The sequence below is a fragment of the Myxocyprinus asiaticus genome, chromosome 11 (assembly GCF_019703515.2).
Source record: "Myxocyprinus asiaticus isolate MX2 ecotype Aquarium Trade chromosome 11, UBuf_Myxa_2, whole genome shotgun sequence".
Classification (NCBI taxonomy): domain Eukaryota; kingdom Metazoa; phylum Chordata; class Actinopteri; order Cypriniformes; family Catostomidae; genus Myxocyprinus; species Myxocyprinus asiaticus.
This window is the reverse complement of record NC_059354.1, coordinates 5,090,840-5,117,504: the sequence shown is the minus strand read 5'-3', so window position 1 is coordinate 5,117,504 and position 26,665 is coordinate 5,090,840. Positions and strand designations below refer to the sequence as shown.

Sequence of the window (26,665 nt, the reverse complement as noted above, 5' to 3'; positions counted from 1 at the left end):
CCCAGACTGACAGAGAGACAGGACCGTGACAATATATATATATACACACACACACACACACACACACACATATATATGTATATATATATATATATATATATATATATATATATATATATATATATAAACAACTAGTACATCATTTTTTTTTAAATAGAGCAAAAAATGCAGTTACAGTGAGGCACTTACAACAGAAGAGAAGGGGGCCAGTCGATAAATGCAAAAATACTCACTGTTAAAGGGTAGCCATAAACATTGTATGTGTGAACATGATTTTAGTTATCTAGAAATCACTTACTAATCTTATCTTTGTAAAATTACATGATATTACAACTTCACGGTCATGACGATGAAACGCTGTAAACCCTATAATATGGTAAATGCCATAAAACAGGTAAATCCCTGATTTGATCATACAAAAATCATGTTAACGTAAAATGTTTACACCTTGTACGTATATATTTTTTTATAACAGTGTGTATTTTAAGGTTTATGGACTGGCCCCATTTACTTCCATTGTAAGTGCCTCACTGTACACTTTAACTAACAAACAAACTAACTGACTGACTGACTGAATAAATAAATAAATAAATAAATAGCCTTTATTTTCTTTATGCAAAATATATTTCCTTTTTTATTTTTATTTTCAAATCATCAATATAATTATCAACTAAAATATTTTACAAAATCTTGTTGGCTAGTAGGAAGTCTGCGATTAAAATAAATAAATAAATTAATAATAATAATAAAATCTACACGAGCTGTCTTCCAATAGCGTTAGAGAGCGGAACCACGTGGGTAAACAGGAAGTAGTTTTGGCATTTGGCGGGTTGAGCGGTGAAGACGCGCAGAAATGGCGGGTGAGTGTGAAACCCCTCTTTTAGAACGGCGATGTGTCATTACTGCCTTACTCATGAAGAATGTGTGCGTATATGATGTTAGAGCTCGAGATGTTCTGGGTGTGGAAGTCTGTGAGCAGATAGTTTTGAGAAACACTGAGTTGTAGCTGCGGCTAAATGCTAACCACCATAGATGGGTGCAGTTGCACACTTGTTTGTTTACACAATTCTGTGTTTATCTGTTATTTTATTAGCACTAACACACGCTCGCGCATAGTATCTCACAAGCAAAGCATCATATCAGGTTAAACCGATGAAAGGCAGCTGTAAGCAATCTCACTGTATGCAGTCAGTCATTAGTCTACCTGTGTTGAGTGAACTGTCAGTGAAACGCATGAGATCAAGATGACACTACAAAACATGATCATGATAGATAGAGTGTGATTCAAAAGTCTGAGCCCACATTTAAAATCTGGGATTTCATTTCATTTAAACCTGAGCTGGAAAAAAAATAATTATGTGTTCGATTTACTTAAAATATATATGTAGCTTTATTACATCACGCTTTTTACACTGGGCGGCCAAAACTTTGAAATAATGTACAGATTTAGCTGTTTCAGAAGGAAATTGGTACTTTAAATCACCAAAGTGGAATTCAACTGATCACAAAGTATAGTCAGGACATTACTGATGTAAAAAAACAGCACCATCACTATTTGAAAAAAGTCATTTTTGATCAAATCTAGACAGGCCCCATTTCCAGCAGCCATCACTCCAACACCTTATCCTTGAGTAATCATGATAAATTGATCATTTGGTACTAGAAAATCACTTGCCATTATATCAAACACAGTTGAAAGCTATTTGGTTTGTTAAATGAAGCTTAACATTGTGTTTGTTTTTGAGTTGCCACAGTATGCAATAGACTGACATGTCTTAAGGTCAATATTAGATCAAAAATGGCAAAAAAGAAACAGCTTTCTCTAGAAACTCATCAGTCAATCATTGTTTTGAGGAATGACGGCTATACAATGCTTGAAATTGCCAAAAAAACTGAAGATTTCATACAAAGGTGTACACTACAGTCTTCAAAGACAAAGGACAACTGGCTCTAACAAGGACAGAAAGAGATGTGGAAGACCAGATGTACACCTAAACAAGAGGATAAGTACATCAGAGTCTCTAGTTTGAGAAATAGATGTTTCACATGTCCTCAGCTGACAGCTTCATTGAATTCTACCCGCTCAACACCAGTTTCATGTACAACAGTAAAGAGAAGACTCAGGGGTGCAGGCCTTATGGGAAGAATTGCAAAGAAAAAGCCACTTTTGAAACAGAAAAACAAAAAGAAAAGGTTAGAGTGGGCAAAGAAACACAGACATTGGACAACAGATAATTGGAAAAGAGTGTTATGGATCTTAACCCCATTGAGCTTTTGTGGGATCAGCTAGACTGTAAGGTGTGTGAGAAGTGCCCGACAAGACAGCCACATCTATGACAAGTGCTACAGGAAGTGTGGGGTGAAATATCACCTGAGTATCTGGACAAACTGACAGCTAGAATGTCAAGGATCTGTAAAGCTGTCACTGCTGCACTTGGAGGATTTTTTGATGAGAACTCAAGTAGATAAAGAAGTTCTGAACATTCTTTTCAAATTGTAATAATCATTTTTCATGTTATTAATGTCCTGACTATACATTGTGATCAGCTGAATGGCACTTTGGTGAATAAAAGTACCAATTTCTTTCTATAAGAGTAAAATCTGTACATTATTCCAAACTTTTGGCTGCCTGTGTAAGTAAATTGATCTTGTGCTAATTATTTGTCAGCATAACTAGAAAATCTTTGTTAGGCATACACAAATGTATCCGTTCATTCAACTTAAGTTACAGGACCTGAAAATATGTGTGGTATATCAGTATTGTACACAATTTTAATCATTCTTGCACGTTCCGAATGCGAGAAATTCCTGCACACATTTGTCACGTTAACATGTTCAGTAGTTGAAAATTTGTAAACGAAACATGGATGCACAAATCGCATTAATATTTGTATCATTCCCCACCATCTGTAACATTTCAGATGTTTTAGTATACCATATTTGACCATATACAAATTTTGATCTCCCCCACAACAAAGTGCGTAAATCAACCCCATTTTCAGAATGAATTTCAGACCCTGACACTAGTGAAAACCACATTACATACATCATAAATTAGCATTTTTACTAGCTGTTATTCAGTTGTTGATATCAGTTAGTGTCAGTTAGGATGAGATCATTGTAGTGTGTCTGTGTAAACCTGAACTCAGATCTGTCATCAAGCTCCTGTAATTCTCTGATTCCTGTTTGTTTCGAGAGGGTAACTGTGGGTAGCTGATGACAGATATTACAGTTTGACCTTTTTATAGGTGTTGGTATGAGTGGCATGTTAGGACTTACAAACTCTCTTTCTTTCCTACAGCAATGAATGACATGGAGAAGAAACTTGCTGAGTTTAAATGTGACACCAATGAAGCTATCTGTTTGAAATTAGGTAAATGAATGCCCAGCATTATACATAAAGTGGTAGACACGGCATGTTTTGTATTCAGAATTTGACTACATTGTGAATTTCTGTGTATTTTAGCCAACTTCGTGCCATTGTGTGTTTTGTTTTAGTGCTGTATCTGTATGTAAGTTTAAGTGTTTTGTTTGATGCAGTGCGCTTCCCAGAGGACATAGATGATGAAAGCACAACCTTTCACCCTGAGTACAGTCATCAGCTGTATGGAGATGAGTATGTATCATCCAGCATTGCATATTGTGCACAGAATAGATTTATTCTTTCCCCTTTTGATGCTAAGACTTTGTTTTTAGATGTGCTGTGTATTATGTACTATTGTTCCTTGGCACCACTACTCTAACACGTTTGTCAAATTTTGTGTTTTTTGCAGTGAAGTGGCTTTTGGCTACAAAGGTCTTCAGATCCAGCTGTACTACAGCGCGGGGAACCTGAGCACACTGTTCAAAGTCAAATACAGTGCAAAGGTCACAGAGAAGTTTGACTGTGTGAAGGTACAGCTTCCCAAACACTCCTTTGTTATATAAGAGTCAACCTCACTAACTGTGGTCCTGTTTCCAAGCGCAAGCGGTCAAGCGGACACATCATTTACTCCGGGTCGCTCAAATGCATCTCCTGTGACCACGTGCGTTCAGATCTAGTGCAACATCTTAATACCAGGTGTAAACTGGGGGGGGGGGGGGGGGGGTCTGTGTTTTCAGGCACAGATTTTTGTAATTCCATTTAAATTCAATCCACAAATTCTGAACTTACTGTTTATATGATGCATGCAAAGAGCGGTGTTTAGTTTCACCATTACCATCGCAGCAAGAAGCTTGTGAGTCAGGGAAAGTGACCACTTGCTAAAGAAGTCAGTGCATAAATATGTTTGTTTGTCTCTAAAAATGTGCCACGAAAGCGTTCGTCTCATGTCGTTACTTTAAAGGCGAGAATCAGAAGCAGTGTCTGAAATTCAGTCTTTCGGAAAAATTAGCCTCATGCTCATTCCTGCTGCAATAACTATGACACCTCTAGATGAGATGAAAGATTGGTGGAAGAAAGTTGTCCTGCACTGAACTAAGCATGTACACAAGGTATTTTGGAATCCTATTGCAAAAGATTTACTTGGCAATTATTCTTCAGTTTAACAGATCATTTAAGATCTGTACCACCTTTTTCAATCAGAAATGTCAGGTTAAGTCTGTCTCCACTGGAGGCGATAAAGCTGCATGTCATCGGTGTGTTCATTTACTGCAGACCAATCAGCTGTGAACTTGAGGCTAAACTGCAGCAACAGTAAAATTAATATAAAACAAATAAGACTTTTAAATAAAGAAATCAGAAATCCAGTGATATAATTTTTTTTTTTTTGACATTTCAATAGGGAACATTTCAGCTTAACATTCCATATTGCTAAAGGCCAGTTTTATACTTCTGCATCGAACCTACACCGTAGGATCAACGTACTGGCCAACGTGGTGGTTTGCATTTATAGTTCTGTGTTGGTGTGACTGTGTCGTTCTGTGAGTACACAGCCAAGTGCTAGTGTATTGAGAGAAAATCCCTTCATGTCTGAAATAATTCTACATTTTTTTAAATAAACCAATGTCAATAATGGTTTCAAAGTATTTATTAAGTTATTGTAGCATTAAAAACGAGCTCATCAAAGTATTTGAATATTTTGAGATTTAGGTACATATTATTTATTATACATGTTGTCTTCCGTGCAGAGGGCAGACATAAAATGTATGATTGCTCTTGAGTCGCTTAATAATTTTTTGATGCGCCGCACTGGAAAAACAGACAAACATCAAATTAATGAATAACTACTTGTTTGACCAACAGGTGAATGTTGTTAAAAAATGTTTAAAACATTTTAAAGCTTAAAGCTGCACTATACAATGCATATAGGCAATACAACCAACTCTGAACAGGTGTAGGTTACATTCCTCTGCTGGATCTGATGGTGCATTTCAGCGGCTTCTCCCCCTCTGCACTGGTGCAATGCAGAGAATGCCCCTGGGTGCTTCGGCAGAAATAAAAGAGTATATTTCTCTAAAAGAGTATATTTCTCTAAAAGAGCGGCACACACAGAACGTCTTTCTAAAGATGCTTTTCCGATTGTGTGTTATTCCTGGTTGCGCTCGTTATCTCTCGCATTCTGACGGTCACGATTACTGTCTTTCGTGTCTGGGCACTGCTCACGCAGAGACAGCGTTTGAGGATGGTCATGTTCTCATTGCGAGGACATGTCCATGGCAACGTTGCGGTCACGGCTCGCCTTCGTAAGAAAGCAAGCCACCCCAGAGGCTCCCCGCCTTGGTCCTCTTACCCACGGGTATGAGGCCAGCGCGGCTAGCACTGGGGGCGATTTGGGGACCCCAATGGGACCGCGTCCGCCGGGGTATCCCCCCGAGGACCTCCCATTCCCCAGCATTCGAGCGACGGAGGTCACGGCGCGGTCTCTCGGGCGGACGATGTCCACATTAGTGGTCCAGGAGCGCCACCTTTGGCTCAACCTGGTCGAGATGGGTGAGACTGACAGGACACGATTACTTGCTGCCCCCATCTCCCAGGCTGGCCTATATCGGTGACACCGTCAAGGACTTTGCCCAGCAGTTCTCGACGGTGGAGCAGTATACTTCTGCATCGAACCTACACCGTAGGATCAACGTACTGGCCAACGTGGTGGTTTGCATTTATAGTTCTGTGTTGGTGTGACTGTGTCGTTCTGTGAGTACACAGCCAAGTGCTAGTGTATTGAGAGAAAATCCCTTCATGTCTGAAATAATTCTACATTTTTTTAAATAAACCAATGTCAATAATGGTTTCAAAGTATTTATTAAGTTATTGTAGCATTAAAAACGAGCTCATCAAAGTATTTGAATATTTTGAGATTTAGGTACATATTATTTATTATACATGTTGTCTTCCGTGCAGAGGGCAGACATAAAATGTATGATTGCTCTTGAGTCGCTTAATAATTTTTTGATGCGCCGCACTGGAAAAACAGACAAACATCAAATTAATGAATAACTACTTGTTTGACCAACAGGTGAATGTTGTTAAAAAATGTTTAAAACATTTTAAAGCTTAAAGCTGCACTATACAATGCATATAGGCAATACAACCAACTCTGAACAGGTGTAGGTTACATTCCTCTGCTGGATCTGATGGTGCATTTCAGCGGCTTCTCCCCCTCTGCACTGGTGCAATGCAGAGAATGCCCCTGGGTGCTTCGGCAGAAATAAAAGAGTATATTTCTCTAAAAGAGTATATTTCTCTAAAAGAGCGGCACACACAGAACGTCTTTCTAAAGATGCTTTTCCGATTGTGTGTTATTCCTGGTTGCGCTCGTTATCTCTCGCATTCTGACGGTCACGATTACTGTCTTTCGTGTCTGGGCACTGCTCACGCAGAGACAGCGTTTGAGGATGGTCATGTTCTCATTGCGAGGACATGTCCATGGCAACGTTGCGGTCACGGCTCGCCTTCGTAAGAAAGCAAGCCACCCCAGAGGCTCCCCGCCTTGGTCCTCTTACCCACGGGTATGAGGCCAGCGCGGCTAGCACTGGGGGCGATTTGGGGACCCCAATGGGACCGCGTCCGCCGGGGTATCCCCCCGAGGACCTCCCATTCCCCAGCATTCGAGCGACGGAGGTCACGGCGCGGTCTCTCGGGCGGACGATGTCCACATTAGTGGTCCAGGAGCGCCACCTTTGGCTCAACCTGGTCGAGATGGGTGAGACTGACAGGACACGATTACTTGCTGCCCCCATCTCCCAGGCTGGCCTATATCGGTGACACCGTCAAGGACTTTGCCCAGCAGTTCTCGACGGTGGAGCAGTAGATGGTATCCTGCCCCAGCGCGGCTCAAGATCCCGCACCCCGTCTACTCATCGCCAAGGCTGTCCCCCTGCGGTGACTGCACCGGCTCCGCCGCAGCCCGCCCCTTCGGCTCGGCCCTGGTGTGGAGCCCACCGCAGGAAGCAGACGCCACCGTCTCGCGGCCGCCCAGAACCCGTGAAATGCTTCAAAGCGCCCTTGAGACGGGCGACCCAGGGACAACGAAACCCGCTGCTCTGGAGCTGGTAAGCAGATCTCTCCATCTTTTTATTACCTTTTGCATTTAATTGCGCAGCATGCCCAAGTGGCTGCACTACTCAAGAATTCAGCAAGAGTGGTTTCCTTGTTCCCTGGGTCACGTATCCGGTGTGCACGGCCGTCGTCACGACCACCATCCACCACTCTATTTGGCAGGTTTGGCGCTCCAGCGGCGGTCTCCTGCCCCTGAGCGCCCAGCTGTGGCACAAATCCGCCCCTGATGTGACAGTCTTCACGGGTCACGATGACAGGCCTCTTCCTCCCCCGTCCCAGGCTGTTCCGGGGGTGGTCACAAGGAGCCAGGTAAGTGCTTCGATGTCCTTGGACTCAGCACAGCCACGAAGTGGTGTGGCACCTCGAGTTCCGCCCCGCCGCGAGGCCCCACCTGCCGGTGCGTCCGATGACGTTGTCCCTTTGGTCCCTCTTGCATGGAACTTGTACGCATGGCTTGTGCTTTCCAATCCGTCGCGATGGCTGGTCCGTACCGTCCGACTCGGCTACGCGATTCACTTCGTCGGGAGTCTGCCCAGGTTTAGCGGTATCCACTTCACCTTGGTGAAAGACGAAAACGCTGCTACTTTGCGCGGAGATCGCTACCCTCCTACAGAAGGGCGTGATAGAATCTGTCCCTCCAGCCGAGATGAAGAAGGGGTTTTACAGCCCCTACTTCATCGTACCGAAAAAAGGCGGTGGGTTGCGGCCAATCTTGGACCTGTGAGTACTGAACTAGGCTTTACACAGACTCCCGTTCAAGATGCTGATGCAAAAACGTATTCTGGCGAGCGTCCGGCATCAAGATTGGTTCCCGGCAGTAGACCTGAAGGATGCGAACTTCCACGTGTCGATCCATCCTCGACACAGACCTTTCCTGCGGTTTGCATTCGAGGGTCAGGTGTATCAGTACAAAGTCCTCCTTTTCGGCCTGTCCCTGTCTCCTCGCGTCTTTACGAATGTCGCAGAGGCATTCGCATTCTCAACTATCTTGACGACTGGCTAATCCTAGCTCATTCTCGAGACATGTTGTGCGCACACAGGGACCTGGTGCTCTCACACCTCAGCCGACTAGGGCTTCGGGTCAACTGGGAAAAGAGCAAGCTCCTCCCGGTTCAGAGCATCTCTTTTCTCGGTTTGGAGTTGGACCCAGTCTCCTTGATGGTGCGCCTTACGAACGAGCGTGCTCAGTCGGTGCTGGCCTGTTTGAAGGCGTTCAAACAGAAAACAGCGGTTCCACTTTTTCAGGAGTCAGCAGCACTTCAAGTCCCTGCAAGCCACTCACATACCGGGCAACCTCAACACTACAGCGGATGCGCTGTCACGACAGGTTACCCTCAGGGGAGAGTGGAGACTACACCCTCAGGTGGTCCAGCTGACTTGGAGTCGATCCGACAGGCACAGGTGTACCTGTTCGCCTCCCAAGAATCCTCCCCACTGCCCGCTCTGGTACGCCCTGACCGAGGGCCCCCCCTCGGCATAAACGCGCTGGCACATATCTGGCCCCCTGGCATGCGCAAATATGCGTTTTCCCCCAGTGAGCCTATTTGCACAGACCCTGTGCAAGGTCAGGGAGGACGAGGAGCAGGTTGTACTGGTAGCACCCTACTGGCCCACCCAGGCATGGTTCTCTGACCTCACGCTCCTCGCGACAGCCCCCCCCTGGCGAATTCCCCTGAGGAAGGATCTTCTTTCTCAGGGACGGGGCACCATCTGGCACCCGCGACCAGACCTCTGGAATCTCCATATCTGGCCCCTGGACGGCACTTGCGGTGGTAGACACGATCACTCATGATAGGGCCCCCTCTACGAGGTGCCTGTGTGCCTTTAAGTGGCGTCTGTTCGCTAAGTGGTGTTCTTATCGTCGGGAAGACCCCCAGAGATGCGCAGTCGGATCAGTGCTTTCCTTTCTGCAGGAGAGGTTGGAAGGGAGGCTGTTCCCTTCCACCTTGAAGGTGTACATTGCCGCCATAGCAGCACACCACGACACAGTCGACGGTAAGTCCTTAGGGAAGCACGACCTGATCATCAGGTTCCTAAGAGGCGCCAGGAGGCTGAATCCCTCCAGACCGCGCCTCGTTCCCTCATCGGACCTCTCTGTAGTTCTTCAGGGTCTACAGAGAGCCCCCTTTGATCCTTTGCAGTCAGCCGAGCTTAAGGCACTCTTCTTGAAGACTGCCCTCCTGACTGCGCTCACATCCATCAAGAGGGTAGGAGACCTGCAAGCGTTCTCTGTCAGCAAAACGTGCCTGGAGTTCGGTCCGGGTTACTCACGTGATCCTGAGACCCCGACCGGGCTATGTGCCCAAGGTTCCCACCAGCCCTGTCGTTGATGTGTCCGGTGCGCGCTTTAGGCATCTATTTGGATCGCACGCAGAGCTTTAGAATCTCTGAGCAGCTCTTTGTCTGCTTTGGTGCACAGCGGAAAGGAAGCGCTGTCTCCAAGCAGAGGATCGCCCACTGGCTCATTGATGCCATAACTATGACATATGTCGCCCAGGACATGCCACCCCCGGTAGGGCTACAAGCCCATTCTACCAGGGGTGTAGCGGCTCCCTGGGCCCTGGCCAGGGGTGCCTCTGTAACAGACATTTGCAGAGCAGCAGGCTGGGCAACACCCAACACCTCTGCAAGGTTCTACAACCTCCGGGTGGAACCGGTTTCATCCCAGGTAGTGGCACGCAACACAAGTGGATAAGCCCGAGATAGCTGGCCGGGTGTATCGCTTGCACATAGCGCCTTCCACCTCCTTTTGAGCTCAAGATGTGCGCCATTAATTCCCAGTAGTGTTCACATGTTTGTTTCCTGGTTGACTTCCTCCGAGCCCTGTGGCAGTCGAGTTTTCTGAGAGATTTGCTGCCGGCTCAGTACACGCGCTAACTAAGAGCCCTGTTCTGGGGTAGGTGCACCGTATTTGGTGGTTCCCTCTAAGGCTAACCCTATGAGATTTATATATCTTCCGCTAATTCGTTTTCCTGTTGGCAAACTGCATCTTCCTTGGGCATAGCCCCTCCGTCCCAGTCTCCATGTTTGTAGTAACTCCTCCCCCTTTGGGCAGGATCTACCTTGAAGACTCTCCACATGGTTGGAAAGACAATGTGAAGTATTTTTCCACTTAAATATCCCCCCCTCCCATTGGGCGAGGTGTGGTCTCCGCTGTGTCTTACCCTTGGGAGGGACACCCCTCGACTAGACCTGGCGGCCCAGTCGGATAATCCCCCTTCCTTTTTAGGGAGTGGAAAAAAAGAAGGGGAAGAGAGGCCATGACTGGGTTAAGCCTGTCTCTATCTTTTGGGTAGTCTACTTGTCCCTAAAAAGGGCAGTTCGACACTCATAACTATGTTGGGGGAGGTTACGTGTCGACCTAGTGTGCTTGCTATGAGGCACACAGTAGTCTGCCCACCACACACCGCCAGTTCACGTAACACAGTTCAGCCATTTGTGGCGTTTCTTATAGGGACCCCTAGTGTCACTACATCGACACAACGTCGAGTGAGTGACAGATAGGGAACATCATGTTTGTAACCTCCGTTCCCTGATGGAGGGAACGAGACGTTGTGTCCCTCCTGCCACAACGCTGAACTACCCGCTGAAATAGCCAGACCGTATATCGGCTCCTGAGCATAAAACCTGAATGAGTGGTTGCATACCAGCTCCTTTTATACCCGTATGTCTGGGGGAGTGGCATGCAAATACCACTCGCCAATTTTCATTGGCCTTTTATCAAAGACCAGAGGTGTCTTGGGCTCCCAAGAGTGACCCCTAGTGTCACTACATCGACACAACGTCTCGTTCCCTCCATCAGGGAACGGAGGTTACACAAGTAACCATGAGGTTATTTCCTTCTTCCTAATATATTAACAGTTTCTTCATGTGCAAGCAAATTACAAAAATTTGATGACGAAACTGCAATCTACCATTTCAAATACAATATTATTTTTTACATTCTTTTTTACGAAGTTAAAGTTTTGTGTGAAATTGAGTAAATATAGTGCTAAATAAGAGTTTATAATTTTTTTTAACAATTTTATGTTTATGTTATTTACTATATTAAATTGTGTGATATATTGGCTTATCGGCCACCCTGCTCTCTGGATATCGGCCATTAAAAAACCATGTCGGTCGATCACTAACCTCAGATATTTTTTTTGTCATCCTGGGTGACGGTCTATGGTCACAAAGTGGGCCAATCGGACATTATGGTCTGTGTTGACGCGAACTTGTTACATTTTTGGAGAGGTACATGTTATGTTATGGCATGAGTTTGACGCAGAGGTACAAATCAACATTAAGCCCACCAGAAATCTGTGATGTTTGTGTACACGTGGTTCGAGTTCACTCTGTGTGTGTGTGTGTGTGTGTGTGTGTGTGTGTGTGTGTGTGTGTGTGTGTGTGTGTGTGTGTGTGTGTGTGTGTGTGTACTGTATATATTAGGGATGTGCAAGAATGGTTGACTAGTTGACTAGTCGTTCAACAACTGACTAGTCAATTAGAGACGTTGACTAGTAATTTTTAAACAATAACAAATAATTAAAAGGTTTTTACTTTTCTAATTGTAATATTTAAGACATCATGTTCATATTGGTATTATTGTAGTTTAATTTTTTTTTTAAATCACAAATACCATTACAATTAGTATAAATAAGCATAGTATAAACATTATTTTCATAAATCTTTCATTAGCCACCTCACTTTATTTGCTGCAGTCGCTAAACTATTAGCTCGATTTTTCTTCTTGATTCTCTCATGAATAAAAGAATATTGTCTCTCAGCGGAGAACAAGCTGGCATTTGAAATACAGTTCATTTAAATGTGGTGAGGCCTATGTTTAAAATTATTTATTTTAAATGTTTCAACAGATTATATATATTTTTTTCAAACAAATATATATATAATATAATATATATATATATATATATATATATATATATATATATATATATAGGCCTTTTTCTTTATTATCGTGTTATTTTGAAACACTGGTGTTCGGCCTGTTGTCTAGGAGTAAGGTAGGATACCTTTTATAATTGCATTTTTGGTAGGATTGTTCTAATAAAGTTGATATTTGGTGTGCCATTTTATTTCTATATTTAGATTTTTTAAATGTAGGTTGGTTTAAATATGTAGGGGGCCAAGCACCGAAGGTGCTGGAGCCCTATTGTATTTGTACTGATTTTCCATTTTTCGTATTATTATTTTCCTGCCCTAAACGTATCTGGGCAGTAAAAACTGTAAGTCCTAGAGAACTCAAACTTGGATGGTTCCAGATGTGCACTGCTACTCAGGCATAAGCACATACCTCCATTCGAACCTAGGTGGCGCTATAAGCACTTTTACGTTTTTGCTCATAGCTTCTCAACCATAAGGGCTAGAATAAAATGTTTTCCTCTGATTCCTTGTCAAGCCCTACAAAACGTATATCTCCGATTTCAATTGTATACAGTGTATATATATTTATTTATATACGAGCACTTTATTAGTAACACCTGTATACTTGGGCTGGGTGATATTTAAAAATTATTTTAGCGATAATTGCCTTTAAAAATATCGCGATATACGGTTATATCGTCAACCCCCCTGCCGAAGGTCGGTGAATTTTTTTGCTTTATTGATTTTGCTTTAAAATTTTATTCATTTATTGAAACACGAAAAACATAAACAAAAGACATTTCTAAATTCAAATTGCACTTAAAACTAATTGCAAAAAGCAAAAAAATAACAAAGTGATCAAAAGATCGTATTTAACCACCTTATTTAAACATTTACCGTCTCCAACGGCTCCATTTTCCATCAAGCACATATCAGTCAGCAGGTGGAAAACTAATAGCCTACAGAATAAGAACTAAAGGCAATTATAAATGTAAAGATAATAATAATCATAATAATAAATCATAATAAATCCCCTTGTGTTCCCAAAATAATGCTGCCAAATGTGTGTTCTTATTGAATTTGTGTCTGTTTCGCCTTTCGGTAATACAGTTAATGCTGCCTAAAAAAAAAAAAAATAATACTACATTTTAGGTTAAATGTGAAAGTGTCTTGTATTATTTTATGATTTAATCACTTTTGTCTTTGTTTCCTTAATACAAAGATGTATATTACTGAAACTGCAGAGTTGCGTTCACAATGCATGCCAACCGCGTGGAAATAAAGCGAACTAAACTCAAAGCACCTCCTGAGATGATCGAGATAATTTGCAGCATTCTCATAGATGACATTATTCTGGCAAACAGTTTTAAGATGATTGAAACAGAGAAAAAAAAGAGTCAAAACTCTTTACATGCGCTTGTTCCACGAGAGGCTCACGCTGCATGCCTGCATGTGTGTGTACCACAAGACAGACTCATGCTGCATGCCTCTGAACACAAGCATTGACGACTTTTCTTTTGTCTGCTCAAAAATATTATAAAGTGTGTTTCTTCAAGTGCATGTCTTTGTGACTAACAGCGTTTTTTGTCATGTGTCACTCCGAGACGTCTTACAGGTCGCCCGCCTGTTGCGGGTAGATGAGCAAAATTACTCATGCATGAAATAGGCCTACATTCGAATGAGGAGCTTGTGAACTGGATTCAGTCTCCTCACATTTGGCGGGTAGTGGGTATGTGTTAAACAACCTGGCTACTGTTTAATGTATTTGCCGACTTCCCAGATCCATGGTTTTGCCATTTCCCGATATTTTCGATCATCGTCTGTCAATTGTTGCAATCGGCATCAGGATCTTTGTAAAACATCGTCGATATTTGATAACAACATCCTTTCGCCCAGCCCTACTGTTCACCTACTTATTCATGTGATTATCTAATCATCCAATCATGTGGCTGCAGTGCTTAAAATAATGCAGATACGGGTCAGGAGCTTCATTTAATGTTCAAAATATACACTCAGTGCCCACTTTATAAGGTACACCTGCCCATTAAAGGTGAAGTCACACTATACTTCGCATTCCATTAATTTTCATTTACTGTACACTCACCGAGCACTTTATTAGGAACACCTCTTCAGTTAATGCTCACATCAACCTTCAGAATGTGGAACTAATGTGATCTCAGTGATTTCGACCATGGCATGATTGTTCGTGCCAGACAGGCTGGTTTGAGTATTTGTGTAACTGCTGATCTCCTGGGATTTTCACGCACAACACTCTCTAGAATTTACTCTGAATGGTGCCAAAAACAAAAAACATCCAGTGAGCGGCAGTTCTGCGGATGGAAACACCTTGTTGATGAGAGAGTTCAACAGAGAATGACCAGACTGGTTCGAACTGACAGAAAGGCAACTCAGAGGTAACTCTGATAACCCCTCTTTACAATTGTAGTGAGCAGAATAGCATCTCAGAATGCACAACACATTGAACCTTGAGGCGGAAGGGTACAACAGCAGAAGACCACGTCGGGCATGTTATTACAGGGTTCCCGCAGATCATTAAGTCTTAATTCAGTTTTCCAAAATGTAAGGTCTTAAAAAGTGTTAAAATCTTAAATGATACAACAAAAGTCTTAATTATCATTTAAAGAGGTCTTAAATTTGGGGGTGGAAAGATGGGAATTGTGATATGACCTAATGCGATTATCAAACTTCAAAAGAATATGATTTAATTCAATAAATGCATGCGCTGCGTCTTTCAGAATGAAATCGTGGCTCTGTTGTATTTTCTTCAAGCACACAGGGGCTTGTGAGTGTTTTCAGTTGTTGTCTTTCAGTTCACAATCATTAGGCCATATCAGAAATTTATGACAAGCGATCACTAATGACCATCTGTTGATGTTGATGATATAGTGTTGATGAAATATGACAATGTTTACTTTTAATTGTTTATATTGTAATATGTTGTAGATAATTGTAGGAGTGCACATTTTATTTCCATTATCTGTTTGAATGAGCAGCTGGAAGCACTGAAGCACAAACATTTCAAAATAAGAGTCCCCGGCGTATTTCAGCTTTTAAACTTAAAAGTTCTGCACTATGAATCAAATGTTTTGATTCAACTGGTTACTGGTACTTAATTAATTAATTAAATTAAATGACTCTTGTAGCCTCTGTCTGGCCCTCCCCATCACAGAATTCTAAAAACTTTTGGCAGATTAATTGCCTTTCAACTCATTATCATATCAGCGAAACCAATATTGGTCGACCTCTTAATTGTATTCATTCAGGGTATTAATTTTATTTGTTCAGGTCTTGAGAAAGGTCTTAAAAAGTCTTAAATTTGATTTTAAAACCTCTGCAGCAATCCTGTATTAGGACCATAGTGATCCTAATAAAGTGCTCAGTGTGTGTGTGTAATATACACACACACACACACACACACACACACATCACATTATGTACATATTTATGTATATGGTTAGACAATACAGTACAGATTCACAGATGTATTGGCCAAACATTGGTAGCGGCCAATAAAAGCTATTATCTGCATACTCCCGCAGCTCAGTTCGTACAGCATGGTGCTAGCAACGGCATGTTAATGGGTTCGATTCCCAGGGAACACACATACTGATAAAATGTATACATTAGATGTGCTGTAAGTTGCTCCATGTAAATTCATGTATTCATTTAAGACTTATTTTACACATCAGTAAGTACTGTGTGTCGATATGAAATTACCATGAGACTAATATGTGTAGTGCCGTCTCTATCTGCTTTTATGTCTCTCTTCTTTGAGCCTAGTGTGTAATTACAGTCACTAAATGTACTTAAGATATTTGTTGTTGATTGTAGCGCTGTGTAAAAGAATAGTTGATTTTATTATTTGTTTCACAGGACTCAACCGTTGCTCATATTGAGTTCCTTTTTCATCCTCCTTTTTTTCTCGAAGATAAAGATGTCTTTGATTAGAAAGATTTTTTATTTTTTTTTGCAGCGTAATTGGATTCAATGCCATTGTTGAACCCCATCTTATATAGAAGATGTATTCTGAAAATTAATCTCAAGTCTCTGAAGAGTCTCGAAACCTTAAGCGCCTTTAGTTAATATGGGAACTCCACAATACAGCGCTTTTATTCGTGTGATTGAGCAATTTGCAGGAGAACAACGAAACTGTCTATTTTTACCATTTTCTGGCCGTTCCCTTCTTGTCTTCAGCAGGACAATAGTGAGTGTTACTGAGCTGCAGGTGCACCGCTCGCCTTCTGATATTAGCTGATGTCTGAATGAGCAGGAATTAGCGGTGTGTTGCATTAGCCTTTTGTCGTGTGTTTTGTGGCCATCGTGAATGAAGAGTCCTGCAACACAAGCGAAGCCCATCACGCGGCCAAAGGGCCCTGCTTAGCGACTTAATGCAAAGTGTTCTCATGTCAGCCCTGCTGGAAATGGATACAATGCAAACACGGGTGTGCATTCTGCTGGGTAAAAAATCCCAAAGTGGGCGTGGGAGGGGGGCGGTGCTATTGTCCAGCCGGGAACCTGTGAATGGAGAGGGCAAACTCGTTTGATTAAGTTCGCTCGCCAGCCTCAGAACACAGGGGCCTATTATACGTGTCTGGGGCTTTTTTGTTAAGTTGAGATCAATTCATTAAATTTTATTGCTCAGTGAGAAGCTGGGACACATTATTGTGGGGGGAACTTCATCTGATATTCATGGTTTAAGATAAGTGGTAAATGTATTCAATTAAGTGGTCTTTCAGAGGAGGCGCAGGAAAAGGGGGGTGGAAACCCCTCAGCTGACATTGCTAATTGCCTAATGGGTCTCCTTTTTGTGCCACAAAAATATGTATTTTTTTCCTTTAATTCTTTTTTATGCTGTGCCAATCACGGATGAAGTATAGCTTAATGACAGAACAATTGGGAATTACTCTGTTAGGGCTCTTTTGTGATTATACAGTATGTAAGGCCGAGCTCCAGGGGAATAGACGCATAACTCATAAATGTGTCACTTCTGTTTATATGATTAAATTCAGCTGCTCGCACTGTATACTAGACACAGCTGAGTTAACAACTCGCACACACTCTCTCTCTCTCTCTCTCTCTCTCTCTCTCTCTCTCTCTCTCTCTCTCTCTCTCTCTCTCTCTCTCTGCGGGAGTTTAGGATATGCTTTAGATTTTAGAGCAACGTGTGGCATAACTATAGAAATGCACAGATTTTGTACTTGTCTTTCCCTTTAAACTATCTAAAGTAGATAGTTCACCCAAAAATGTAGTTCTGTTATCATTCACTCACCTTCATGTCGTTCCAAATCCATATCAGTGTGGAGCTGACTACTAACTTAACTTAATTTTTCAGTAGTGTGACAGTAAAAGCTTTTCCAGTAATGAACCACATTTTCCAACGAGTAGTGCTGTAGAGCAGTGGTTCCCAAACTGGGTGCTGCCAGGACTGGCTAGAGGTGCCGTAAAATTTCTGCTCAGTTAAATTTTTTAATAGCCACTAGTTAAAAGTACTGGCAGTACAGAGTACTGACTCAATTTTGTACCCGTGCGCTGTTTGTTTACAGCCGGAAGCTTTTTAAACGCTCGCATGTGTATATGCACGTGCTCTCTATAGAGCGCTCGTTTCTCGTGGTGAATGCAGCTGCGCGCGTGAACATTTAAATGCACTCCTTGACGCGATATGAATGTAAACACATACGTTAATGTATTACGGGAGTGTTAACAGATCTTAACGCATCTTAACGCGATATAAATGTAAGCTATTAATGTATTACTTGATGTAGACAGGACAAAAATCTTATGTCAAAATATCCGATCTGTGTGATGTGTAAATGCTGCTCAATAGACGTGCTGCAGCTGTTATAAGCCTTTTGTTAATATTAATATTAATCAAACAACAATATTGACAAGAAAAAGAGAAAAGCACTCACCGTCCTTGTCTGGATAACTTCAGAAGATAGTGTCAACAATATGTCTGCTTTTCAGTCAAACTCTGACTGTATTGAATCTTTATTAATGTATATCTAATAATCACACAAATTTAAGTTGTTCTATTTTTCATTGAATTACTTTTTTAATGTTTTTGTGTCACAATCTTTAATTGATTAATTGCTGCTTTTCCTAAAAAAAAAAGTAAAGCACTGTTGACACTGTTCCCTATTTTATTACTTTATTTTATTACTAGCTCTTGAATAATTACTTTAAAAACTTGAGCAATGTGTAGGAGAAACACTTGATGGCTAGATTATTTTAATTACATTTGTTAATATTTATATCAATGTTAAACTTTTTAAATAATGGAGGGTTTTCAATCTCATATTTGTTTGTTTATTTATTAATTTTTTCAGTGGTTGGGGTGCCGTGTGGGGAAAAAACACTATAAAGGGGTGCTGCAATTTAAAAAAGTTTGAAAACCACTGCTGTAGAGTCACAAAACGCTTAATTTGTCACATTATATTGTGAACGCAGCTATGGAGCCAAGGGAGTAATCAAACACACTGAATCATTGAATCGGTTCTTTAAGACAGTGCCTTGTAGTGTTGCTAAAGGCTTTTTTAAAAGTGTAGCTTGACTGTAACTGAGTAGTTTGTAGCTTCTGAAGATACCGTTTCAAAACCGCTTCCCCAACACTGACCAATATGACTTGTTTTGTCCTTTGAAAACAAAAGCAGAAATTTAGAAGAGTATTCACGCTGCTTTTTTCATACAATGAAAGCGTAGTGACCAGGAGCAGTCAAGCTCCAAAAAGGACAAAAAAATTGCATTAAAGTAGTCAATGCATCTCTTGCACTATAATACAAGTCCTCTGAAGCCGTATAATATATTTTCTTTGGAACAGAAATAAATGTATAGTGTTATTCACTTTAGCTCTCAAATCTCATGTATGCATACATAAGTTCAAACTTGGCCTGTCAAGACATGTCGCAGCAGGTTTATTGTCACTGATAGCAAATGTCATTGGTTCTCACATATCTCATAACCGAACGTGACACTTTAGGTTTGACTGTGCATTTAAGTAAATATAATTTGACATTTATGACAGAGGGGAGGATAATGAGTGAATAACAATTGTAATGTTTGTCTTTACCTCACATAAAGTGATCATATATCTTTAGAAGACTTTGAATGTAGTGCATGTAGTCAAATGAACTACTTTTTGGTTGAACTGTTAATTTAAACCACTTTATTTTACATACAACCCCAATTCCAGAAAAGATGGGACAGTATGCAAAATGCCAATGAAAACAAAAAGGATTGATTTGTAAATTCTATTCACCCTTTGCTATATTGAAAGCACTACAACAACATGTTATTTGAGGTTTTACCTTGGTAATGTAATTATTTTTGAAAATATACAGTACAGTAATTTCAAATCAGATGATTGCAACACATTCTATAAAAGTTGGGACAGTCGAGTATTTACCACTGTGTAACATCAACATTTCTTCTAAATAAAAAAAAAACATATTAAGCATTTGGGTGCTGAAGACACGTGTTTAAGTTTAGCAAGCAGAGTTTTTCCCCCATTCATCCATTATACAGGACTTTAACTGCAATTGTACTTGGCCTTCGTTGCTGTATTTTGCACTTAATAATGCGCCACACATTCTAAACTGGAGACAGGTCAGGACTGCCAATCTAGCACCTGCACTCTCTGCTTATGCAGCTAAGCAATTGTAATCTGGACAGATTGTGGTGTGGCGTTGTCCTGCTGGAAAAAATACAGGTAAATTACCAGAAAAGATGGCATCTGGATGGCAGCATGTGTTGCTCCAAAATTTTTACATATCTTTCTGCATTAATAGTGCCCTCACAGATGTGCCTATGTTACCTATGCCATGGGCACTGACACACCCTCACACCATGACAGACACTGGCTTTTGAACCTGATGCTAAGAACAGCATGGATGGTCCTTTTCCTCTTTGGTCCGCAGAACACTGCTGTTTTTTTTTCCCCAAAAACTATTTGAAATGTGGACTTATCGGATCACAAAGCACGATTCCACTGTTCTACTTTCCATCTCAGATGAGATCGAGCCCAGAGAAGTCTGCAGTGCTTCTGGACAGTGTTGATGTATAGCTTCTCCTTTGCAAAGTAAAGTCTTAACTTGTATCTGTGGATGCAGCGGTAAGTGGTGTTGACTGACAAATGTTTACTGAAGTATTCCCAAGCCCAAGTCATGATATCCATTACAGATGCATGATAGTTTTAAGATAGTGATGTTTGAGGGATCGGAGATCACGTGCATTCAGAAGTGGTTTTCGGCCTTGCCCTTTACGCACTGAGATTTGACAGATTCCTTGAATCTTTTAGCTAAATTGTGCACTTTAGAGGGTGAAGTGCCCAAAATCCTTACAGTTTGTCTTTGCAGAACATTGTTCTCAAAGCGCTGGATTATTTGCTGACGCATTTGTTGGCAAATTGGCGAGCCTCGACCCCTCCTTGCTCTTGTTGGACTGGGCCTTTTTTTGGAGGCTCCTTATAACACGATTGCTTCGCCTGTTTAACATCACCTTGTTATTTCAACTCATCAGATTGTTATTAGTCCTAAATTACCCCTGTCTCAACTTTTTTTGCAATGTGTGGCAGGCATCAATTTCAGAAAAGAACGTATATCTTCAAAAAGCAATGCTGTTGATTAGGTAAAATATGAAACACTGTTTTTGTTTGAATACAAGTCAAAGTACATTTACAAATCACTCCTTTTTGTTTTTGCATTTTGCATACTGACCCAACTTTAGGGTTAGGGTCAGTTTTAGTGGAAAGCAGGTTTTTCAAAGGTTTTTCATTTTTGCCTGTTGCTTCCTTTCTGTTGTTTTAATCCTAATACCAAATTGCCTCTCTATTAAATCCATACTGTTGTCTCTTAGAAATGTTGTTAGTTCCCATTTAAACTGCTTTCTCTCTGTATGTTTTTCTTTAGCCAGATGATGTGGAGGGTAAAATCAGAGAGATAATTCCTGCTGGTTTCTGCTGTAACACAGATGACTTTGTCTCTCTTCTTGAGAAAGAGGCCAACTTCAAACCCTTCGGTAGCTTGCAGCATACCTATAAAGTTCACAACGAGGAGGCAGGAGAGGATCTCACCTACCAGATACACAAGGTACTGGAAGAGCTCTGCTTCCTACAGCACCCAGAATTCGTCTCGAATAACCCTCAGTGCTCGTGGTCTTTTCCACATGGTCTGTTGGGTAACAGTCCACTAAACAGTCCACTACTAACCTAAAATGACAAATGACCCACGCTCTTGTGTGCACCATGGGCGGGCATGAGTGAAGGCCACAAGGCTGCATCAAGATAAGTCCACATCAAGTGTGCCATTTGGGACAGGGCCAGAGTTTTCAATTCAAAACAAACACTCATATTTTAGTCAATGTAGCATGTTAGGCACTGTTAAAGACAACATGAAACAGCGTTTGCAATGCATCCATGTGACTACACTGGACATGCTTTGTTTTTGCATCCAGCCCGCGAAAGAAACTCAATTGTCATTATTTTGCAATATACAGTCTTATTTATCTCACTGTTTTCAGACTGTATTTATACTGCAAGATCTTATCTGAGGTAAAATGTCTTTTACAAAATAATTTATTTAGCTGTGGATTCAGTAGTGGCACTGTAGATTCCGCAGATCCTGTTGATTTATTTGGTCTTGACTCATTTCAGGTGGATATTTCGTGTCCAGGATTCAGAGAGTATCACGAGCGCTTGCAGACGTTCCTTATGTGGTTTATTGAGACGGCCAGTTTCATTGATGTGGACGACGATCGCTGGGATTTCTTCCTTGTGTAAGTGTCAAAACGTAAATCCAGATCACTTCTTATTTACATTTCAACATTAAAGGCCTGTTGCTGGTTCAGTACTAGCCAAAAACCTCCATTGTAAGTTATTAACTGTAAACACGATTTTTGTTTGTTTTTTTGAAACCGAGGAAAAAGTCGGAATTTTTGTCATTAGCACTTGTATTGAAATAATTAAACATGCTCTCAGATAGTTCTTGATCTTAGTTTATTCACATTATTATCCTCCTGAGACCCCCGCGTGACTGCTTTGTGCATTTTCCATTTCCCTTTTTGATTTGTAACTAGTAGCACCCAATAAACAATTTTCTAGAGCAAATAGTTTCCCTAAAAATTTGTCCACATACTGTATGTGTACAGCTGGACTAAGTTGTGAAATGGTAAATAATACCAAGCTGTAGAAAGTTAGATTTGTTTTTTTATCATATTGTTTATTATGTTTCCAAGACTGTTGGTTATTCATGTTTTTGAGACGTTATAGACATTACAGCTGATTTTCTGTTAAGCTGAGTAAATAATTCTTATTCGAAGTAATGGCCTGCATCATCAAATCAAACCATGTTAAAATAAAATGTTGCATTCTAAAATTCTGAATCTATGTACTGATTTCCATTGTCCCATGTCTGCCAAACATCGAGTGGTCCAAACATCTGCAGCCTGAAACTGAACTTTTGGTCAGATTTTAGTAGCGAATGTTCTTGCTGTATAGAAAGCTATAGGATGCTCCCTTGCTCCCTATTTAGTAAAAATAACAATTTGTATTAAAATGAAGCGAAATGACCCACAGATGTGTTATAGTTGAAAATTATTCAAAATAACTAACATGTTTTTTAAACTTTTAAGGGAACGCGGTCCCATTTTCCACATATGTGGACATCAGATGAATGGATTATTTAAAGCGCCATATCAAACGAAACTAGAGATGCTACTCTTGACAACCAAACAGGTTTCAATCCAAAAACTTTTTTCAAAATGCCTGTAGTAGCGATTCACGGAAATTGACGGCATGCTGTTGTGTCATGTGATGCGGTGCAGCTGAAGTTTAACCCTTAAATGACAGTGCAGAGTCTTGTGAACAGTATTCAGCTGGTTTTAATTCATTTAAATTATGCGTTGTATATAGTGAAGCCAAAATACAACATCCACACGTGGACGTGGGGTCGCACGAGGTTATAGATATTTAAGGTATTACAGACACTTTAGGATGATTTTCTGTAAAGATGCTTTAAAACGATGTGCATTGTGAAAAGTGCTCTACAAATGTATTTTCAAAGGCATAAGCTTTTAAACCATTGCAACTTGTGGTAAAGTGTGTATCTTGTGTTGTTGATCAATTTTGTAAGCCAAAAATACAAATCAAGTGCTTGTACAAAGCCAGCGAGTGCTGATAAGAACGTTGTGTCAATTAAAAGTGAAGATCACAATGACAGTAACTTTCTTAACAATCAATTACACACACACAAACGTCCAAACAGGCCCAGTGACGTCTCTCCTGCCTTTGTAAGGCCTGTGGGGCCAATTATCAGGCCGCTTATATTATATTTTTTTCCTGCATTGAGGCAAATTGTTGATCTGGCAAGAGTTTCTCTTGTGTTGTTTGTCTCCTTTTCTGTTCTCTTGTGTTTCTTTCTCTCTTCAGTCAGGCCAAAAGGCTGAATTGAACGTTGTTGTCTTTTGAAACGCTGAATGAAGTCTCCAGCGGTAGTGAAGGGGACTCTGCCTGTGTTTTCTTTGCTTTGGCACCTATTAAAACAGACAATAGGTAAATGGACTGGAGTGATGTGAAGAGGCTAGATGCCTGCCTGCCTCTCTGCTCTCTGCTCTAAGTTGCAGTGCACCAATTAAGTGCATAATGCATTCAGCGTCTGCAGCAGGTGCAGTGGCGGCCACTGGCCCTCCGCAGCGTGCTCGCACTGACAGCGGGCCACGGGGGGTGGGGGGTCTGGTGCATGGGAGCGTGCCTACGATTGACCTCCCTGCCTTTATCATCTCTCTCTATATCTTTCTTTTCTGCAGATTTGAGAAGTACAACAAGGATGGAGAGACCCTCTATGCAACCGTTGGCTACATGACAGTGTATAATTACTACGTGTACCCAGACAAAACTAGACCACGTGTCAGGTAATTACTAAGGAAGCACGTGCCCACTATCTGCTTTATCCTTCGAAAGAAAATTACACGTCTCTCCCTCTCTTGTCCCTAAATCTCCTAAATTACCATCTCGTGTCTCTTGTGTGCCAGCCCCTCTCTTGGTATTATAAGAACCATACATTCAGCATCACACATCCAAAAGGCAGTTTTGAAAATGAATCTAATGTATTGATTGGCACAATGTGGGAACATTTTATTAAGTTGGCCACTGAATGAATAGACGTAACCTTTCTGAGACAGATGATATCATTGGATACTCTATTTGAGCATATTTTCGGCAGCTAAAATGAGGTTGATCTAGAAAGTGTGATGGTCTAAAGCAGTGGTTCTCCGTTGGTCGGTCACGACCACAAAATGAGTTGCAGATGGCAGGGAATAAACAATGCTAAATGCAAATAATGAAATCAGCGTTGCCACTCTCATGAAAAGCCTGGAAACATCAGGGAATTTTGTCATTTTCTTTTACAATACAATTTAAAATTTAATGGAAACGTCATAGGATTTTGTAGTGTAGTGAACATACATTTTTGTAGTTATGCTTTACTCTTCAATATTTCATTGGCTAGATATGGCTCATAAGCCAGAAAAAAGAATGAGTAAGTGACCCTAAACTTTTGACTGGTAGTGTATAATCATTAGGTTCCCACTGTCATGGAAAACCTGGAAGTATCAAGAAATTTTAAAATGGTGTTTTCCAGGCTGGAAAAGTCATGGAAATTAATAAAAATCTTAAAAGTCATGGAAATTTCTGTAGAGAATATATGTTTTTCTAGTTTTTCCTCATCTCCAAAAATTTCATGAGCTACAAATTGCTCTTGTTTACAGTAAAACTTGCTCACAAGCCATAGTGATATCGCATTTGTCAGTGAATCTTTCATTAAATCAGTTCTTTTCAATTAATTAGTCAAAACAGTTCACAAAATGGTCTTAATGATTCATTTGCAAATCAGTCTGAATTTATGAAATGATTCTTAAAAATCTGTATCCAGTTATCAGAAATTCCTTAGAAAATTCATGGAAAGTAATGGGAATTGATTGGTTAAAAGGTGTGTGGGAACTCTGAATTGTGTGGTAACACTTTACAATAAGGTTCCATTTGTTAACATAAGGTAACAACATTAGTTAACATGAACTAACAATGAACAATACTGATTAAGCATTTATTCATCTTAGGTAATGTTAATTTCAATATATAGTAGTACATTTTTTACATTCAATTTGTATTTGTTAACATTAGTTAATGCACTATGAACTAACATTGAACAATTGTATTTTTATTAACCAACATTAACAAAGATTAATAAATGCTGTAAAAAAACATATTATGTGTTTATTCATGATACCTAATGCTTTAACTAATGTTATGAATGGAAACTTATTGTGAAGTGTTACCAGTTGTGCATACTAAGGATTGAAAAATAAATTTTTAACTTTGAAAGGGAGTAACCCTTTCTTATATCCAGGGTTCGAGCAGTCATGGAAAACCTGGAAATATCTGGAAATCTTAAAATGGTGTTTTGCAAGAAATTTCTATAATGAAGATATATAGAATGTTTATTGTTTTGATCTGCTCTAAAAACAAATTATGAGCTAGATATTGTTCTTGTGTAAAGTAAAAAAACAAGCCATATTCATGTTTTGACAGTGGAATGTTTTTTGAGTTGTTTTTGTTTTCCCTAATTAATTGTCCGAAACTGTTCACATACATAATCGAAATTATTCAACCCCCCCAAGACAGTAAAGATTTACAAAGGTAAGCTTTTCTGATGACCCAGAATTTTTAAACTTTACATCTATATCAGTTGAGTGACACTTTCAAATTCATAGTGTGAATATATAACCTAATATTTCTAAATAGCAGGATTTTGTAATAATACAGCCATGTCATAATTATCCAACCCCTATTGCATGTAGCTGTTTCTTAAATATGTAAGGCTACACAAGTAATTGTTTTAAAACAAAATTAAGTCATCAATCTGCAATGGCACTTATTTAAGTTTTAAAATGTAAGTTTAGTGTTGTAAGCAAAAATTTATTTCTATGCAAAAAATGCAATAAAAAATAAGCTGTCTCAAAAGCTAATAGAGGAGATTATTTCATTACACAGGAAAGGTCATGGCTAAAAGTACATTTTCAAGGCACTTCAATTTCCAATAGACCAAGTTGGCAGCACCATTCATACATTTCTTAAACATGGTACAACAGCAACCTTCTTGGGGTGTGGAAGAAAGCAAAACTTCACCAAGGGAAATGTTGACTTGAATATTCAAGAAGTAATTAGGAAAGACCTGTGGAGTCCTGGAAGAAGGTTTTATAGACGTATGACACTAAACTGAAAATGAGTTTTAGACCCATGGGTCAGCAGTACGT

General features: G+C 40.5%; 1 protein-coding gene across 1 annotated transcript in view; it reads left to right on the top strand.

Moving 5' to 3' along the window:
* The first annotated feature begins 783 nt into the window (after positions 1-783).
* LOC127448072 (histone acetyltransferase type B catalytic subunit-like) overlaps positions 784-26,665 on the top strand; it is a 55,431-nt gene continuing 29,549 nt past the window's right edge. The window contains exons 1-7 of the mRNA XM_051710353.1: positions 784-860; positions 3,302-3,373; positions 3,541-3,616; positions 3,774-3,894; positions 21,268-21,447; positions 22,011-22,132; positions 24,161-24,265. Of these exons, the coding sequence (XP_051566313.1) occupies positions 854-860; positions 3,302-3,373; positions 3,541-3,616; positions 3,774-3,894; positions 21,268-21,447; positions 22,011-22,132; positions 24,161-24,265 (683 nt within the window). The 5' untranslated portion in view covers positions 784-853. The remainder of the gene's footprint in view (positions 861-3,301; positions 3,374-3,540; positions 3,617-3,773; positions 3,895-21,267; positions 21,448-22,010; positions 22,133-24,160; positions 24,266-26,665) is intronic.